This window comes from Thermobia domestica, chromosome 1 (genome assembly GCF_964235325.1).
Source record: "Thermobia domestica chromosome 1, izTheDome1.hap1.1, whole genome shotgun sequence".
Taxonomy (NCBI): domain Eukaryota; kingdom Metazoa; phylum Arthropoda; class Insecta; order Zygentoma; family Lepismatidae; genus Thermobia; species Thermobia domestica.
The window spans coordinates 239,689,339-239,709,213 of NC_137454.1; the positions used below are offsets into that span (position 1 = coordinate 239,689,339).

At 35.6% G+C, this 19,875-nt stretch overlaps 1 protein-coding gene across 4 annotated transcripts in view; it reads right to left on the minus strand.

Moving 5' to 3' along the window:
* Positions 1 to 478: 478 nt before the first annotated feature.
* The window catches only part of LOC145694740 (uncharacterized), a 104,471-nt gene continuing 85,074 nt past the window's right edge, over positions 479 to 19,875 (minus strand). For all 4 annotated transcript variants that reach the window (XM_081771339.1, XM_081771357.1, XM_081771328.1 and 1 more), the window contains 3 exons: positions 17,595 to 17,671; positions 14,522 to 14,688; positions 479 to 3,171 (listed from right to left, as the gene is read on the minus strand). In XM_081771339.1, coding sequence (XP_081627465.1) covers positions 2,915 to 3,171; positions 14,522 to 14,688; positions 17,595 to 17,671 — 501 coding nt within the window. In that variant the 3' untranslated portion in view covers positions 479 to 2,914. The remainder of the gene's footprint in view (positions 3,172 to 14,521; positions 14,689 to 17,594; positions 17,672 to 19,875) is intronic.

Genomic DNA, 19,875 nt, shown 5'->3' on the forward strand with positions numbered 1-19,875 from the left:
CGTATTTCAAAGACTTGTTGAAGAGCTGACAATTTTAGAAAGACATTTTTCAGTACAGGTCTCGAGAGTGTAAAGAATTTAGGGTATAGTATTGTTTTGGTCATTCTACTTTATACACAAGAAACACGTTCTTGCCTGACTTTTTACTCACATATCTGGGTGGTATTTCATTCCACATTAAGACAAATCATTGGTAAATTCAATATTCTTAAGTAATCTTCTGAACTTTACAATATAAATTTAAAAAAAGAGTTCAGTAAGAAAAATTCAGAAGGCATAGTAGATATCAAGTAAGAAAACACTAGACATAAGCCTGTAAAGACTTTCGGATTAGGAACAAAGCCTTACTGCTGAACTATTCCAGAAAAAAAAGTCGTATTATTCTAATACATTGAAATCCAAAGTTTCAACGTTCTCAATTTTTGTATAATACTTAGGACTAAATGAAAATACAGTGATAGTTAAAAGAAACACAAAATTGATAAATTCAAGCTGTTATTTATTTAAAACATTCTATTTATATTTCTGTAAGCAACGCTAATTATTAAATACTAACTTCAGCTAAACAACATTTTTCTTGGTAACCATTGAACGACGTTATTCCAGAAGATTCTACCAGTCCACAAGATAATCAGTTTTGGCTATATGTTTCTTTCTCATTACAAAAGTTGCTTTCATATCTTCAAATCATTTACATAATAATAATAATAAAGAGAGAATTCTGTCATATGGGAAAGCTCGATATTCGTAACACTTAATGTTATGGTAACTGATATGTTAGCTTCAAATTTTAAAATTTTATTGATAAATTATTATTACGTATGTTCGTACTAGTATTTTTTTTTCGTATTTTTTAAAAATTTTACTACGGAAAGTACGTAGATATGGCAATGTTAATGCTACTGTCTCAGTACTACACTAGCACAATTTTCGAAATAACTTACTCCTAAAATATTCTATCTTTGTAATATTACGGTATGGTGTATGATTTTTAATTATTAACTACAAGACACTATTAGATTTTGTTTAAGCCTAAGAATTAGAACTAAAAATTAATCTGAGAGAAAATCATGTATTTTAACTAATGGGAGTAAAATGTACAATAGAATATAATAAGTTACTTTCGTAATTATAACCTATATATGCATTTAAATGATGTAAATGCTTAAAGCTAAATGAAAAATGTAGTTTTATGTCTCTTACTTATTCCTAATTCTGGTTGTTCTAAGTATGAAAATGTTCTAATAATTGTTATCTCAAATCATAGTTTTCTTCAAACATAACAATTTAATAATAAGATTAATCATAGTCCCTCTCTCAATTTAATTTTGTACACAACACAATTTTGTGTTGTGTTGCAATCATAGATTTGTGTAAACTTGTTATTTGATAAAATACACAAGATTAGATGAAATAATTCTTTATAACATGAACATGTTTGTCATCAATGCATCCCGTTATATATTTACAAAATCTAATGTTTTATTTTGAATTAAATATACTCTGGCACAGTCAACAGATAGTCATGATAAAATACTCACTAGGTCTATTGTTAGAATGTAGATTTGTTTTGCGTATAGTATACTTTTGTTAACTTACTCGAAGCTGTTACGCTCGCTTTTATTAAATGATATTCGTACTTGTAATGTCAGCATTTGTTGGAAACACTAATACTTATTCAGATTCAGATGGCGAAGAATGATGAAAATAATCTCTAAGTGTAACTTTACATGAAACACTGACATAATTCTAATTCTCTCTAATACTTTTACTGTAAAGTTTAGTAGTAAACTTTAATATCACTTTCTGTTTTAGAAGCGTTAGAAAAGTGTTTTAAATGTTACAGATTTTTTTTATGTAATTAAATTACATTCACTTGTAAGAGCTAAAAGTTTTCAAAATAAGTTAGTTAAATATTTTCTTGAATGTAACAGTAAAACACCTTGTGTTTCAATAGTAAGACATGCAATGTGATTTGTTAGCTGACTATTCTTTTTATTTATTGCATAATAGAGGCATATCTTTGTTAAATTTTTAAATAAGTATTGAAATCAAAATACTCTCTGTTTCAACTTATGGATATGTAATAATTTTATATTTACGTAAACTACATATATTAGTTTCATATAATTAGATAGATAACTGAACTGGTGCACAAACTTGCCAAACAATTTCTTTATTTGTTTGAAATACTAATTGCACTAGGCATCAAATATAGCAAGTTGTTTAACTGTTATTATATTGACATTACCACTTAGAGGTGTAGATTATGCTGGCTTACAAGACTATAGCCAATTAGCGGGGATCAGAATTTCCCAATATTCGGAAGTTCATACTGATTAAAATTTAATTTCCTCTTTAAATAGCTTGTATTTAATACCCCCTCCCTGCTTCCGATTGTTTTGGGAGTATCTTTTTGTCATCCTGTCATTAATCTTGTAACTAACAGTATCTTCTTGTATAACGCCGTTCAATAAATCTTTCTCAAACATTTTCAATATGTTTGGTCCCACTAACAATAAAATATATTTTTTTCTTATATAGATTTTATATAAGTATACAAACGATTTGTTAAACTCCTCATGAACAAAAAATCGTCGGAACATTGACTTGTGTAATTCATTGTTTTCTTCTTGTCACAACCACAATTCAACATTTGTCATTTTATTTCAATCACAATGTATGTTATAAATAATATTTGCAATTTATTTCATCACAACATTGATAACTGACTTGCATTTTAATATTATTCTCACTTTGAGCGACTTAATGATATTTTCTTTATATTTAATTTTATTTAGTGCACTTGAGGGATAGGGAGAAGGATAGCACAATAAGCACATGATTATTGATATCAAAGCCAGTTGATGGTATCTGGATATATATATCTGTTTTCAATAGATATGTCTTCTTATCACCTGGAATTCTGCAGTAACGTCTTCCCAGTCTCTCTGAGGGCTCTAGATGTCAGTCTTTCAATTTCACTGATCAGTTGTTCAGTTTCAACATCTACGTCCGTGCCAAACGTATCCTCTACGCAATGATCCCATTCTAGGGAGTTTGGAGTTGATGCTCTTGACCTGAGCATTGCGCTAGAATCAGCAGTACGGTCTAAAGATAGCAAATCGTCTTCCGTACCTGAGTTCAGTTCCATACCTTGGTCAGGAAGCCCTGCAATTAAATTTATAATTTTGAATCGCATTCAGAAGAGAAAACACAAGAAAAATATCACTTAACTGCTGCGAAATGAAATATTGGAGAATGTGAAAGAGAAAGGGATTAGCAACTTATTGATTTTAAAAAATACAACCTATTCTGCAATATATATATTAAAGAAATATATAAACAGAATTTTCAATAAATTACCTGAGTTTCTAAAATAAAGGGCGAAGAAGGTTGGGGAAACATCATAATAAAACGGTATAAAAGTTAATATATGAAAACTTTTAAAAGTGGAGGTTATGAAAAATACAATAATAATAATAATAATAATAATAATAACACAGCCCCACACAAAAAATAAAAGTTCTGTGCACCGGACTCGAAGGATGGATTCGATGTATTTTCTTACGCAGAATTTAAGTTTCGAAACCCCAAGACAATCGACCGTATCTTTTTTTTTCTTTCTTTCTTTTTTTATGGTTGAAAAACTTGTGGTGATTTTGCAGAGGGATAATATATGTAAGACAGCCATACAAAAAAAAAAAAAAAAATGTAAGAAAGAAAAGAAAAAAAGAAAAAGTTCTGTGCAGTGAACACAAAGGTATGGATTCGATGTTTTTTGTTACACAATCTAAATTTCGAAACCCCAAGACGAGTGGCCGTGTCTTTTTATATCGATATATATATATATACTGATGGGCGAAAAACTTTAGCGAATTTTGGATAGGAAGAATACACGCAAGATATTTATATTCCTGGTATACTTTCGGCAACGAATCATGTTGCTTTCGACAGCCATACACTATACGGGTTATTCAAGAAGAAGAGCAGATTTAAAATATTTATTTCTAGTGACCAACAATAGATACAGATACATACAAAACATCACTAGATAGAGGAAATTTCAAAGTTTTAAACACCACCTACTTGTTCCATCCAATACCTACAGCGGCGGTGTAGTTTGTTTACAAGAAGATGACGCCCCGAAGAGAAGTCGTTTTGTGTGATGCAGTATGCAAAGAGTGAATCGATTGTTGCAGTCCGTGGTTCGGTCCCAGCTCGCGCCAAGAGAGTTTTGTGGTGGTCAAACGCCGTGTGCGTGGGTTTTCTTGGAGTTCTCCCGTTTCATCCCACTTCCTTCATTCCACCATTTCATACATTTCTCATCATCACCGTTTCCCTTAGCTCAGTGCATAATCGTGGGGCGTTAAACTACATATTTCATTTCATTTCGATTGTTGCAGTGCAGCAGCATTTCGTTGTAAGTTCAACATAAAGCCGCATCGTCATAAACAGATTTACAATTGTTATAAGAAATCCATAGAAGATGGTTGCATATGCAAAGCAAAATGCACTGGTCGTTCTCATACGTTAGATGAAAATATTGAGCGTATCCGAACTGCTTCCCAAGGTAGCTTATAATGCATGGATAAAATACAACTTTGAAGTATGGTGCTCATGTTGAATGCATAAAATAAAGCTTTTAACTTTCCTCTATCCAGTGATGTATGTGTGTTTATTGTCGTTCATTAGAAATAAATATTTTAAATCTGCTCCTTTTTGAATAATCCTGAATATAAACAGCTTCGGCTTCACGAACATTTTTACGTTACTTAAATTAGTTTCTTTTTTCCCCATAGAAACACTAAATAAATGTGCATATTTGGATTGCCGTCAAAGACTTCTTGTAACTATCTTTCATTGGAAAATATTTTATCTCTTTCTTTTGTATATTGATATCAAAATAATCTTGTTTACTGTAGGTAATAAAGCTTATTTAAAGAAAACAACAAGTGCATCACGTCCACGAAACTAGAGGCCGCCACAGGTCTTGCCAGAATCACTCTGCACCGCAAAGTGCACAAACACTTTAAGATGGGTAAGGTGTCTGCCAGGTGGGTTCCCAAATCCCTGAATGCAGCACAAAGACAACAGCGCAAGGACGTGAGCAGTGATCTTCTGCAACGCTACAGTCAGGATCCAGTAAGCTTCACGTTCAAACTCATTGCTGGTGACGAGTCTTGGCTTCACTGCCATGAGCTAGAGACCAAAGCCCAATCAATGCAGTGTAAGCACAAAGGGAGCCCCACGCCAAAGAAGTTCCGTACACAGCCCTCCGTATGCAAATGCATGACCACAGGCTCCTGGAAAAAGGATGGAATCATTCTCATTGACTGGCTGGAACCCGGGACTACCATTAACAGCGAGTCATACGTGACAACGCTTCGGAGTTTACGCCATGCAATTCAGACGAAACAACCAGGAAAATGGGCGAAAGGTGTGCTCCTGCAACGCGACAACGTTCACTCCCACATGAGTCGGGTAACCACAACTGCCATTAATGAGCTAGGGTTCCAGGTGCTGCCACACCCACCTTATTCTCATGACTTGGCCCCGTCTGATTACAACCTATTCGGGGCATTGAAGAAACCGTTGTGTGCACATAATTTCGCCGATTTCCAGGAACTGTAAGACGCGGACGTGGGTGCGACAGACTCGGAAAAAGTAGTTCAAAAAGGACATAGAGAAGTTGCCATATCAGTGGCGCAAGTGTGTAGTTCTTAATGGAGACTAGATTGAGAAAGTGGATGTATCTATAAGGCATAGAGGTTCTTATAAATGTAATATATATATATATATATATATATATATATATATATATAAAATAAAATAAAGTGTAAATCAATATGGAACGCCGCTCGTATTTACTCACAATTTAAAGAATTTGAAAACAAGAAGAAAACATCTGAAGTAACGTAAAACATTTTAAACTGTATAAAGCGGGTGTAATTAGTAGCATCTTTGGTGGTTTTTAGAATAGTACTGGTAAATTATGAGTAAGTAGTGTAATCATAAAAAAAACAGAAGTTAGTGCGGATTTTAGTATTTTCTTGAAAGCCGAAGCTTTTCATACAATGTCTGGCCGTTGAAAGCAACAGGATTGATTTCCGAAATCATACCAGGAAAATAAACATCCAATTAGGATTCCCAAGGCACATAAAAACAGGAGGATGTTAGTTAATCTTAACAAAATGTGCCAGATTGTATCTACGGTAAAGAATAATAATAATAGATCTACCACCGCCATCGTTTCCACATGAAATTAATTTTCTTAAGATATTTTTGTTATGGTTGCTTAGTATCTTATCTAACGTAGACTTACCTTGCGTTGTTCTAACATTAGGAACTTTCAACGAAATGATTGTTGGGCAGTTTATTATTTTCAAAGTTTTCTACTAGTGTCTGATTTTGTAACACACGTCTGTGTTTCAATAAATCAAGGTTTAAAAATATTGCTCATTGTTTTATCTATTAGCACTAAAAATTTATTTAATTTTTTAAATTTTCACCGTGATCTAGTAATCTACATATCTACAATACTACTACTAATAATAATGAGTTACCATGGTATTTTTCCTAGTTTAATAGTTAAATAGTATTGAATTCCTTTTCCTAGATAAATACTCTGTTCCTATTGTGTTTTCTTATTCCATAGTAACATTTAATTAACAAATTAATTTACTTGAGAAAACAATCAATGATGAAAGATAAATAAAACATAAAAAGAACGCAACGTAGTTTAGTGCTATATTGATTTATGGTATATTATGGTTGAAGAACAAGTTATCATATCAACTTCTTAGAAAAACAATCACGAAAGTGAACAAAGTGTGGTTACAATGGTTGAGTCAAATGATTTCGTCACTTCCGCTCTCAACCGAGTGCAAGGATATAAAATTCACATTTTCAGTTCCGAACAACACGTCTGCTAGGTTTATATATATATATATATATATATATAAAAGTTGTGTATTTCACTCTCTCCCTTATCTTTGATCTGTATGCTCTATAAAGTCCTTTCTTTCAGAAACTTAAATAAAAATTGCAATTCTCTCTCATTATATTTGGTCTAGGAATTAATTCGTGCGGGTGGACAAGAGATGGCGCAACGAACGGAGCGTCCCACAGTTCCGTGTATCCACACATGTGTTGCAAACCCCTGTCATCGCGTATCGTTCGTAGTATAGAGCAGTGGATTAAAGCGTCAACAACACCAGTTTGTAGTTAAGTGAACATGGCGCAATTTGTGCCTGATAAAGTGTTTTTGCGGGGTGTCCTGCTGCATTACTTTAACATGCAGAAAAGTGCGACTGAAAGACATCGTATTTTGGTGGAAGTGTATGGTGACCATGCTCTAGCTGAGCGAACGTGTCAGAAGTGGTTTGCACGGTTTAGAAGTGGTGATTTCGGCTTGGCAGACCAAGAGCGAGCTGGACAGCCAAAAAAATTTCAAGACGAAGAATTGACAGCATTGCTCGAGCAGGATTCGTGTCAAACGCAGGAACAACTTGCAGCAGCATTAGGCGTTGATCAAACAACAGTCTCCAAACGCTTGAAAGCCATGGGAATGATTCAAAAGATGTCACATTGGGTTCCACATGAATTGAAAGACAGAGACGTTGAAAGACGAAAAACCATTTGCGAATTGCTGCTTCAACGACAGAGCAGAAAGGGGTTTCTGCATCGAATTATTACGGGTGATGAGAAGTGGATCCATTACGAGAACCCTAAACGAAAAAAGGCCTGGGTGAAACCAGGTGAACCAGGTCCATCACAACCAAAACGAGATATTCACTGTGCAAAGGTTATGCTGTGCATATGGTGGGATATGAAAGGTGTGGTGTACTATGAGCTGCTGCAACCGGGTGAAACTATGAATGGAGAACGTTATCGACGACAATTAATGCGTTTGAAGCAAGCTCTGGCCAGAACACGACCAGAATGGGAGAACAGACATGATAAACTTATTGTTCAACATGATAACGCTCGCCCACATGTCGCAAAACCGGTCAAAACCTATTTAGAAAATGTCGGATGGGAAGTTTTACCCCACCCGCCGTATTCACCAGACGTTGCTCCTTCGGACTACTACTTGTTCGATTGCATGAACAACGATTTGATTGGACAGCCGTTTACTTCTTCAGAAGATATCGAAACATGGGGGTCTGACTGGATCGCTTCCAAGGATGAGGACTTCTTTCGCCACGGAATCCGTACATTGCCTGACAGATGGGCGAAAGTGGTGGCTAGCGATGGACAATATTTTTCTTAAGGTATTTATGTATTTTGTGTTTGTACTACAGCTTCAATGTGTGCGTACCAACCGCACGAATTAATTCCTAGACCAAATAATATCAATGCAAAATATTACCATTACATTACCATTATAAATTCCATATGTAGCTCACGTTTCTCGAACCCACCGGAAACAGACGATGCTGAAAGTATTGGCGAAAATACATCATGCTTGATCTGTTCATTAGGAAAAGGGTGCCAAAGGTAATGGTGTGATTAAAAACAGGCGAGTATATCTTGTAGTGTAGTGGATGTGTTATTCCACTCTTGTCGAATTCTAATTACAAGATAAAAATCCATAACTCAAAAATAAATACATAAATAATGACTTTAGTATTTAATGGGAAGTACTGCATACTTATGTAAGACGTAAAGCAAATACGTGAGAATACTTCAGATGATGATTCTTTCACAAAATGTTCTTAGCGATATTTTTTGATAAGACGTAATTTCAAACTGCATGACGGACTCAAAAATATTATGTCTGGTTTCCGCATAGTTACACTGTACACGATCTGTGAACATTTCGTTTCGTGGCGCAGAAAAACAGAAGAAATGCTGCGGTCGCAATAGTTAAACGGGGACGTCAAAACTCCAAACAGCGTTATGCAAAGCTGTATACCGAGCATTTGGTAGTAATGTACCGTACCATAAATAAACGGACATTATAACAGTGAATTTAAATCTTAAGAACAGCGACGATTCCCTCCAGGACACATCACTACCAGACTCGCTATAAGCCATAGAAAAGGCTGTATAATCAGTTATTGACACCGATAATGGTCAACCTTGTCAGGCATTGGAAGAAGCATTCAACTGCAGTGCAGAAACCCTTCATAAACTTACGAAACGATCTAAAGTGGAACGATGGATCTCACGCGAGTTGACTGACTACTTTTTAGAAATGGACACGAGCATTTGATAGGGGACAACAAACTTGTTTCTCTTTGTTGTTGTTAGAGAAAGAATTCATTTCTGCATTATGATGTGAAGTTGGCACTTTACGGTACTCCACGACATCATCACTGTTAACTATACATACCTGCTCCCAAACAACCAAAACTACAATTGTGTCAACAGAAGGGCATGCTCCATGTTAAGTAAACTGTTTGGGCTAATGTCAGGGACATATTTACGCATGCGCTACATTTTTTGGGGTGGAAGGGGGTTGATGCGAAAATTCTCTGCCCAGCTTTCTTTTTCATACTCCAGTTCTGGAAATTACAGAGATTTGATTTGAGTTAGCATTCCTTTCAGCAGCGAGGCTATATAAGACGTCGGTCTACAGCTTACCGTGGGAACCGAAACCCATGAACTCCCGTCGGGAATCGAACCAGGTCTCCCACGCTAAAGGCTAGGATGCTAACCGCCTAGCCTCGAGCGAGCTCGAAAATTACAGAGAAAACTAACGATCATGCCACTGGTAATGTGCATACACACATTGTTAAGTGCCTACGCTTGGATAAACTTCTAATTCTGCTTTTTATAATAATTTGAGGATGCTGAATCCAACTAAACCATTTTAAAACACATCCGTTCGTGGGATTACGAGAAGAATGACCTCAAAGTACAAGTATTTTAGGCACCGTTTTTATGTCAACAGTAAAAGTATCCAGGCATGGATACATTTCTAATTGCACTGTTTATACTAATTTGAGAATGATGAGTTCAATAGGACAATTTTAAAACATTTGCATCCATGCGGTGCCTAAAAAAAGTAATCTCAAATTTGGGGTATAACTACCTATGTAAATATAAATATCCAACTTTGAGGTAATTTTTCACGGATATGTTTGAAAATTATTTCATTGGATTTAGGATCTTCAAATTAATATAAAAACATAACTAGAAAGCGTGTCACTTTTTACTAGTAGCATGATCGTTAGTTTTTGTCGGCAAATGCTTATAATGAGGGACAACATTTTGTAATAGCGGTTAAATAAAAATAAATATGGTCCTGGATATCGTCTATTGCGTCGCTGGGTATCGTGTCGCTACTGGCGTGAAAGTAATCCGAACTTGGTTGACCCGAGTAAGAAAGATAATTCTACAAAAATGGTGTGACGTGGCTTCATTGACCACTGCCTTAAAGACCCAATACTGTCTGGCGCACCTGCAGGTACATACGTTTCCCTTCCTTCTGAACCCAGATGGCAACTTTCCTTCTTATTTTCAACATGATGACGTCTCATCCAACTTAGAGTTGGTGTGTATCAATGGCTCGATGCATAACTCCCAAGGAAGTGAATTGGTCATTGTAATCCCGTGGAATGGACGTTTAGATCACCTGGCCTCATACACTTTGATTCCTATCTAAGAGGCCATCTGAAGCAGATAGTGTATGCTAAGAAACCTCGTGATATAAAGCACCTACAGGAACACATTTCTGCACGCGTGTGATCACATTTCACTGGATATTCTGCTTCTGCAGTCGGGAGTAGACATGGCGAGTACAATTCTGCATTAGACAGAATGGCTTTACAGAACATGTGCTGTAGCGTTTCGTTGGTAGGTGATTTTCAAATTTTCAGTGTTCATAACGTGCAAACCATACAAAATATGAAAAAAACAATTGCACCTTTGGATCCTTGAACTCAGACTGGCGTTACTTGAAATACGACATAACTCCCCTTTCCATTTGAAATTTCGAACTTGCATTCAAAATGGCGGCTATGGTCGCCATGTACCCTACAAGTTACGACCCCCCTTTATTACCGTGCCCCATTAACAAATTTTATATTTTCCTTTCAGGTTTTAAGACGAAACTGTCCAATGACTTTTTGCTCTCTCTCTATATATATATGACATGTATAAATAGGACACAAACAACGCATGCAATACAAAAGAGTAAACATGGGTAATTGTAGCAGTGCCAGAGTTTCAGAATATGCGTGTAGTTTAATTCAACTGTCACCTTAGTTTAATTCTACTGTCACTTTCCGGAGGTTTTTGTGCTCTAACAATTGCGATTAAGTTTGCAAATAGGAATTCACGTTTTGAGAAATCGTGTAAAGTTGAAAACAAGACTTTTGATATATCTTGTGTACGAGAACGGGTTGCATGAGGTAAAATGGAGGGCAATTTTAAGACCATCGTCAGAACTGTTTTCCATTTTACCCCGCTTCAAGCCAATTTATTATTATCAAATGCGCTCCTAGTAAGATCACCTAGCCATGACGTATTATCTAGCTGGTTGGAAAGTGCTAATGCATCCTCCGTATTCCTCTTCGGAGTACCACTTGTCCATTCGTTGGACAACCATCTATAGGAACTGTTCCGAACCCTCAACGAGGTGACCCACGCATTGGGTGACTTCTTTGGTTAACATTTGCTGATCAAACTTCTAGAACATTTAATGAATTCTACATCGTGGGATCCATAATTTCTGGTCGAGCATTTGGGCTCACAACAGTAGCGTAGCCAGGATTGTTGTTTGGGGGGGGGCCTTAGTGCTTATATATATATATATATATATATATATATATATATATATATATATATATATATATATATGCGCGTTTGTTGCTCAGAATGTTTATTATTATTATTATTATTATTATTATTATTATTATTATTATTATTATTATTATTATTATTATTATTATTATTATTATTATATCTATTCTGAAGCGCTGACTTCTCTAGGAATTTCTTCGTTGCTTCTCAATTGCTGCTTTTGCACACCACTACTATCAGTCTTTCGTTCTAGACGTTTTCCTACATTGTTCTGCAAGTCTTCCTCTGAATTAATATCTCGTTTAGATTTTTCTCCGTTGTTTTTTTAGTTTCTTTACACATTTTCCTCGCCGAAATTAACACAATTGCCTTTTTCCCGCTTTAACCACTTTTGTAAAACGTTTTGCGACATTTTGCAATTGCAAAGTAAGTTCTTATTTCGACACCCTGAACTCGTCTAACTTAACCAAATCTTCTGAATTGCTCCAATTGATCAAACATCAGATATTGCTGTGAGATAGTCACATGCTACAAGTGTTTACTATTGTTTTCCAGCCTCTCTTGTTAACATTTTTTCCTCAAATATTTTTCATTTAAATGAAACCAAAACATCACAGGAAAATCTTTATTTTTACCCCTCCTTTCTTTCATTCAACTTGTCCAGAAACTGTTTAGTGACATGTTATGTTCTGAAATAGAATACGTGGAAGGCAATTGCTGTTTTTTCGGAGAAAAAATTACAAACATCAAAGAACCAAAGTAAATTGTCGGCAGCCTTTGGGGGGAGGCTCGGCCCCCTGGGCCCACCCCTTCCCTACGCTACTGGCTCACAATATTGCTGCCGTGGGGACTGTTCCTGATCTCTAAGATACATTTTACTTTATGTTATCTACTTTTTCTTTGCAGAGCTAAAATCCGACGACTTCATAGGGTTGACATAGCCTTCATTGGCCACGTCTACATCGCCAGACATGCTGTATTGTAAAGTAAGTCAAGTAATATAAAATTGTCCTTTTCGGTATACTAAAAAGTAAATGCCTCTCCAAACGTTTCTCTGTAACTCCGTCCTCCCTTCGCCAAAGAAATTAAAGCTGGCGTCCTCATTGACATTGAGGTTTAATTTTAGTACTGCTAATTAACGATATGTTTTTAAATAAATTGATCCCACGAACATAGCTTCCTACAGTGTAGAAATACATATTTTTCCCAGGGGGATCTATGTCGCCATGTACCCTACAAGCTACGACCCCCCTTTATTACCGTGCCCCATTAACAAATTTTATATTTTCCTTTCAGGTTTTAAGACGAAACTGTCCAATGACATTTTGCTCGCTGTCTCTATATATATGACATGTATAAATAGGACACAAACAACGCATGCAATACAAAAGAGTATAACATCTATCTATCCAACTCTCTCTCTCTCTGTGTGTGTGGGTGTATATATATATATATATATATATATATATATATATATATATATATATATATATATATATATATATATATATACAGGATGATTCAAAGAAACGGGAAATTTTGAATGTTGTGTTTCAACAGTGGGTGTTTGATAACACTGAATAACGTACGCCAGTCTGTCAACGACACCATGCCATTTAATTGCTTAGAGTGGTGAGCAACGTTCGTTCGCGATCAAAGCGTTTTAGAAAAACAATTATAGTATGGAGGAGGCACTTAGAGAATTCCGCTGTCATTTTAATTTAGGACGCCAAGGGCACCAGACAATCCTATGGAGCTGCACCAGCGTCCATTGCACAGCAGCAACGTTACTGTGTGGTGTGCTATGTCATCATACGGTGTGATAGGCCTTGTTTTGAGGACGAGAATGGTTATGCGATTACAGTCACATCGAATGGCTATGTCGCCATGCTTGAAACCTTTGTTGTGCAACGACTACAGAGATTTTCACACATTATTGTCAAAGCCTGGTTTCAACAAGATGGATCAACGTCCCACACAGCACGAATATCGATGGCTGATGTACGCTAATTGTTTGGGAACGTGTAATTTCGAAAAATAGTGGCATTCAATAGCCTCCCAGATCCCCTGATTTGTAAGCTTGTGATCTCTTTTTGTGTATTCTAAAATGGAGTTATTTTTAATATTAAATGAGATAAAAAAATTTAAAAATTATTTTCATGAAATTATTTAATTTTCAAAATTTCCTTTTTTAAAATCACTCTCTATGTATCTATACATACAAGTGAATACTCTAATAGAACAATCCTTACTTATATGAAAACTTTATCTGAAAACTGTCTAAACATGTTCATGAATCTTTTCTAAAACCTGTCTGCGGAGATGAGAAAGAGATTTAATGAAAGTTCACATTTCATAAACTATTTCAACTCAAGTTTTTTTTTTTTTTTTTAATTTGGCTATAAAAATAAAAGTTATTTCCTGTTTTTTATCTTCATGACCATTAGAGAAATATTTCTCGTCGAGTTTTCTCTGCTACGAATGAAAACTTTCTTCTTCAGGAAAATAAATTGTTGTCAGGGGAGGGGAAGAATCCCTGGCTCCCTTCCGTTAATTCGCACACTAACTTCCTTTCGGAGTTCAACAGTCATTAGCATATTACTAGTTCGAAATTTTTTTATATGTCTTACGTTTCGTATTTTGAGAAGTGTTTTAAAGTTTTCTTTCATATAATGCAAAGAATCATCTTCTGAAAGTATTTTCTTGCAAACGCATCACTTGAGTATAATTTTATAATTAATCTAATCTTATCTAGTATTATTTATACCCTCGTGTTCCCACTCCAAATCCAAAGAGCTCGGAGGAGTGGAAGTTGTAGCTGCTCTTTCCCTACCAGGCAGGCTACTACTTGAAGTAATGGAACCCTGGGCTTGAAGTAGCGCTCTGGCTGCTAGCGTCCTTGCATCCAAAGGTTGTATTTGAGTTTCTGGGTCTCTGTAAAATACGAATTAAAACATTAGAAACAGTTTAGCACAATTAATTTTCGAAATAGTAAAGATATTTATATATTAAATATAGGAATGGTATGTTCAGAAGTTCAATGGCCAAACTCCGGACGTGATTTGTTAAATCTCTTGAAAGAAAAAGTTTTATTTAACATGGGACGAAAACATCTCTTTACAGTTATTAAATGCGAAACATCACGTTTTGAAACGCTCTAGCTTGAAAACTATCAAGGTAGTACATTGACATTACTTAGTATTAAAAAGAAAAGAAAAAAATTGTCATTACGTATTTTGAGGTATGATCCGTCAGCGACTGTAGTAGACCGGATGTAAGTGTTCCAGTGGGCACTCAGTATTGTTCTTTGATCTTTTTTATTTGAGGTACGTTTCACTTCTTTTCCATTCCATTAAGAATTTCCGTATCCGTTATTTGCTTCATTTACAAGCAGAGTCGAGCTTAGGAAATGCAAGGTCACCACCAAGGTCTACAGGATTTTATATATACAGTCTCATCCCTCTAAAATAGTTCCATATCATACCAATGTAATCCATAAGAAAAATTAACTCAATTACATAATATTAAATGGGCCCCAATCGACCTCAAGTTTTCAATGCATTTATAATATAAAACTTCACTAAACTATGTTTCCTTTTAGCCCGGTAACACTATCATAAGGCCCTGTATACCAACATATCGCCAACCTTGCTTTCTCTGATGCGCTATCTGATGAAGCATTTAGCGAACTTTCTTAATGTGTGTGATGTTACTATTTTCTGGTAAGTACATGTAATTCATTTTCCATTTCCCCCTTAATTCCATCCATGCACAAATGATTACCAAAATAATAGAAACACGTGAATAAAACGCGACTTACCTGCTTAATACGCCAAAGACTACCGCTAGCCTCGAATAGTTTTGATTCGTCGTGAAATGGAAGTATATAAATCATGATTGGTTTTCAGAGGAATATTGTATTATTCCTCGTTTAGAGCAGAAGCAAGAATGGAGGAGAACGTCTGCTCCGGAGTTGGATGTACAGATCTTCAATAATATTGAGGTCTGGAGATTGGACAGGCCATGAAAGGTGTAGTTCATCCCGATGTTCACAAATTCCATCAGCAGTGTGAATTAGTGCATTGTCATCCTTTAAAATTGTGTCAATGGCTGGAAACAACTGGACCTAGGCTGCGTCGCCGTCTAAAATATGTATATGATTACAAGCATTATTATCCTGTGCGCTAATCACAGAATTCACGAAAAACTAGGAAATTCCACAGCATAACAGAACTGCTGTCATACAGTTTAAAGCATATATTTCTTTAGTCTATAGCACACATAAACGAGACTGTTGTAAATAAGGCGAAAGAGGGTAGTATTACAAGTTTTAAATCAGCCGTAGTTCACTTTGTATGTTCTTCGTACAATTTCTTGGCACTAATGCGTTTTTGGCGGTGATCAGGAGTTTGTAAATTGCAAGCCGACCACAGATGCTCAAGTTATAACTTGTGTCGGATTATGATTGTCGCAATAGTATTTTGGAAGTTTTAAGTCACTTTTGTCGATTCACTGGTGCGGTTTCGGTGACAATCTTTTTGAATATACGTCAATTCCTGTTACTGAGGCTTCTCTTGGACACTTTAGCTCACGGCACGTACCACACTGACCACATTAGATACATTTGTGCCAACTAATCGCGCACGCATAATTAGGTCTCTTTAAAACTCACAGAGGTCTTCCATTTTACAGCATTACTTTATCCTCATCAACACACGCTTCTGTTCTACCCCATGTGATGTACTTCAGGCTTTTCTCTAACACACTACTAACATTGGCCAAGCGCTGCACAGATAGTCAGTGTTACCGTTCCACATATCCTACGTGTTCAAAGGTGTTTCTATGGGCATATACTTTTATATTGTAGTACTTAAAAGTAGATAATAATTATTTTTACTAAATACTTCATCAGAGAGGAAAGGGAAAAAGTAGGGAAAAAAGAAAATCAAAAATAAAGAACAAAAAGGTAGATGTAATGCCTCTAGACGACCTCCATCCCCATTCCCCTTAAGTCTACGAAAGAAATAGTTTGTTTCCATTTTCATGGAGTTCTGAACACATTACATATTTCGAATGCAGTCACTAAGTAGAATACTTGCATATATAGTTTGTTTCTTCAACCGAAATGCAGTTCGTATATAGAGGAACGTATGGTAGCTAGTGCCATGAATAAGTCATCGTCCGTGGAAACTTATGGAAAACATCCCCGATAACTAAATGACCAACCAGAGCCCTCATTTCAAACAATTGACAGTCGCTTGTCAACTCCACGTGGAGTCTTAGTTGCTACAGTTCCAAACGCTGTCCTTTCAGTTAGTGATGAGAAGATTGCTGTTTAACATAGGGGGTGTTAAGACATTGCAAACCCACAAATGTGGTCAAAAGAGGAATGGAGGAAGAAAGGGATACTATTGTAAAATTCAGCACGGAAACTTCAAAGATATTTGCCGAACTGCACTCCTATTGAGTGATTACATTATAGATACAGTTCTAGTGTGTTTATTTAATATTGAGAACCAGGGGGCGGATCCAGGACCGACTTCTGGGGGGGAGGTGTCATACTGCTACTTAGAGCTACTTTTAAGAGTTTCAAACTCTGGGATGGTTTTTATTTATATATATAAAATAAGAAAGTTTCCTCTTCTGGGGGGGCGATCGCCCCCCCCCCCTGAATCCTCCACTGTTAAGAACCCTGTTCAATTATCTTACAGTTTAATGTATTGGCATTTCTAAATGTAAAAGAGGCAAATATAATTTTAAAATGTGGTTTCTTAAAACCCGCTTCATAATTATCGGCCTCTCGTGATTATCTATTTATTATTCATTAAGATGTTACTTACGAGTGTTCTTTAGCATTTGGTGTCCATTGTGTATTTGGTTCCTCTTCCAGTTCCAACAGTACTTCATGTCGTGGTTGCTGAAATAACAATATCCGTAAGTATCAATACAGCTACGATAGTAATTTGTAAAACATCTTAACAATTCAGTTATCTAGTTATTATAAAAAAATTAATAACTTAATATATTATTTATAGCAATTATGTGAAGATCTATAAGCATTTAAAGTTAGAATTGTCGTATTTTTGTTAATAATTACGCAATTGAATTGTCAGGGAACACACACACACATATATATATAAAATATTACACCAAGTCACTTAAGTTTCAAATATCAAATGCCTCTCTCCTCCATCTCTTGAAACCCTAAATTGATTTCAACCTGGTTGCTTTTTCTAACGTCATCATAATCAAAATGACTGACCGTGACATACGGTCAGATCTCTCTGTTTCTAACTTATTATTCTCTTTACGCTCTGTCGATAAGCCATTCTAGGTTTGAAGCAAGTATCTGTCTATTCTCTTTTTTACTTTCTCTTCTCTCTACAATGTCGACGAGCCATTCGAGATTTGAAAGAAAGTACCTGTCTACTCTCTTTCTTACTTTCTCTTCTCTATACACTTTTTCAATGGGCCGTTTGAGATTTGAAAGCAAGTATCTGTCTTCCTTTCTGCACTCCGTGGACGTTTGGAAGTATCTGTTTGATTCTTTCTTACTATCTCTTCTCTCCACACTCTGCCGAAGAGCCGTTCGAGATTTTGGAAACAAGTGTCTGTCTAGTAAGCAATCAAGTAATTTGACTTTTATATGTCCATGATAGAACTCTTTGGTTCTAGTCATTCGTACGAATAGTTCAAGAATATAACAATATCATAAGGCATTTGCAGTGATGTAATTTCGCTTCCGAACTAGTTGTTAAAATTCCTCAGACTCATGAAACCAGTGTTAAAATTCCCACGTTTTGAAAGAAAAAATAATAAGTGACCGAATTTTGTAATTTACGATAGGAATGACGAGAGTCTTTTATCGAAAGAATTGTAGTTACATTTTTTTCTAAATAACAATATTAGGATAGAGCATAATTCTTATTTGATGATGTTAAGTGTTATCTCTCCCACAAAAGTAACACTGAGAAGAATCGTAATAGTATATATTATAGATAGTTATCAAAATAATGAAAACAATAGCCTGTAATATAACTTGTATTCATCCTGAATTGAGTCACTCGCATAATTGACAGATCATTTTCAGAGGAAGATTGAACCATTGCTTACGCAGTGATGCACTCAGTTACGTCATCGATTATGGAGGAGGAAGTTTGAAACCGATTCGCTGCTCTAAAACTGACCACTATGTTATGTTTAAGCTCCCTGAAACTGACCATATATATTCAGTAATGTTTAAACTCCCTAAAACTGACCATAAGTGTTCAATAATATTTAAGCGCCCTGAAACTGACCATATATATTCAGTAATGTTTAAACTCCCTAAAACTGACCATAAGTGTTCAATAATATTTAAACGCCTGAAACTGACCATAGGTGTTAAGTATTGTTTAAACGCCCTAAGATTGACCATAAATGTTCAACAATGTTTAGGTTGGAGATTTGAGTAAGTCAAGGGAGGTATTGAAGATCATCTTGATGTTCTTAAACCATGTGTCAACAGATCTGGCTGTATGTATTTGCACAATGGCATCTTAGGAGATTGCGTTGTTGTTATGGAAACAAAATCGGTAGCATAGAATGCATGCCTTGTTTTTACAGAAACAATATTGGTTCCATAGAACCATCTGATTACCTAACATGTCCACACAATGACTGGCAATAATTCATCCTTTGGGATGATAATAATATCAACGGAATACCATGAAGTTACTTTCAGGTGATTGAATAGCAGGTGCTCTTACCTTCATGGAAGTGGTGGGTCATTCTACGATTTAAGGTAAGGTACTAAGTGTACGAGATTCAACGGATTATAGAAAATTGTGTTTGGTGAAATGAAGCATAAAAGAATATTGTTTGTATTAGTAACACTTTTTGGTATAATAGCTTATAAGTGAAGCTTTAGAAGACATTTAAATGAATGCAGATGGTTTGATGAAGTGTTTGGTAATTTATATGTTAGTGTAAAAAGGTAATTTGTGTGCAAATTGTTGTTTTTGGGAAAATTGATCTGATTATTTGACTTGAAGACGAGGTGTAATTGGGTGTAACTATCTGCTTGTATTTTTAATGAAAGAAATGAACGTTGATAAGGGAGTAGTTGTTCATAAACTTATT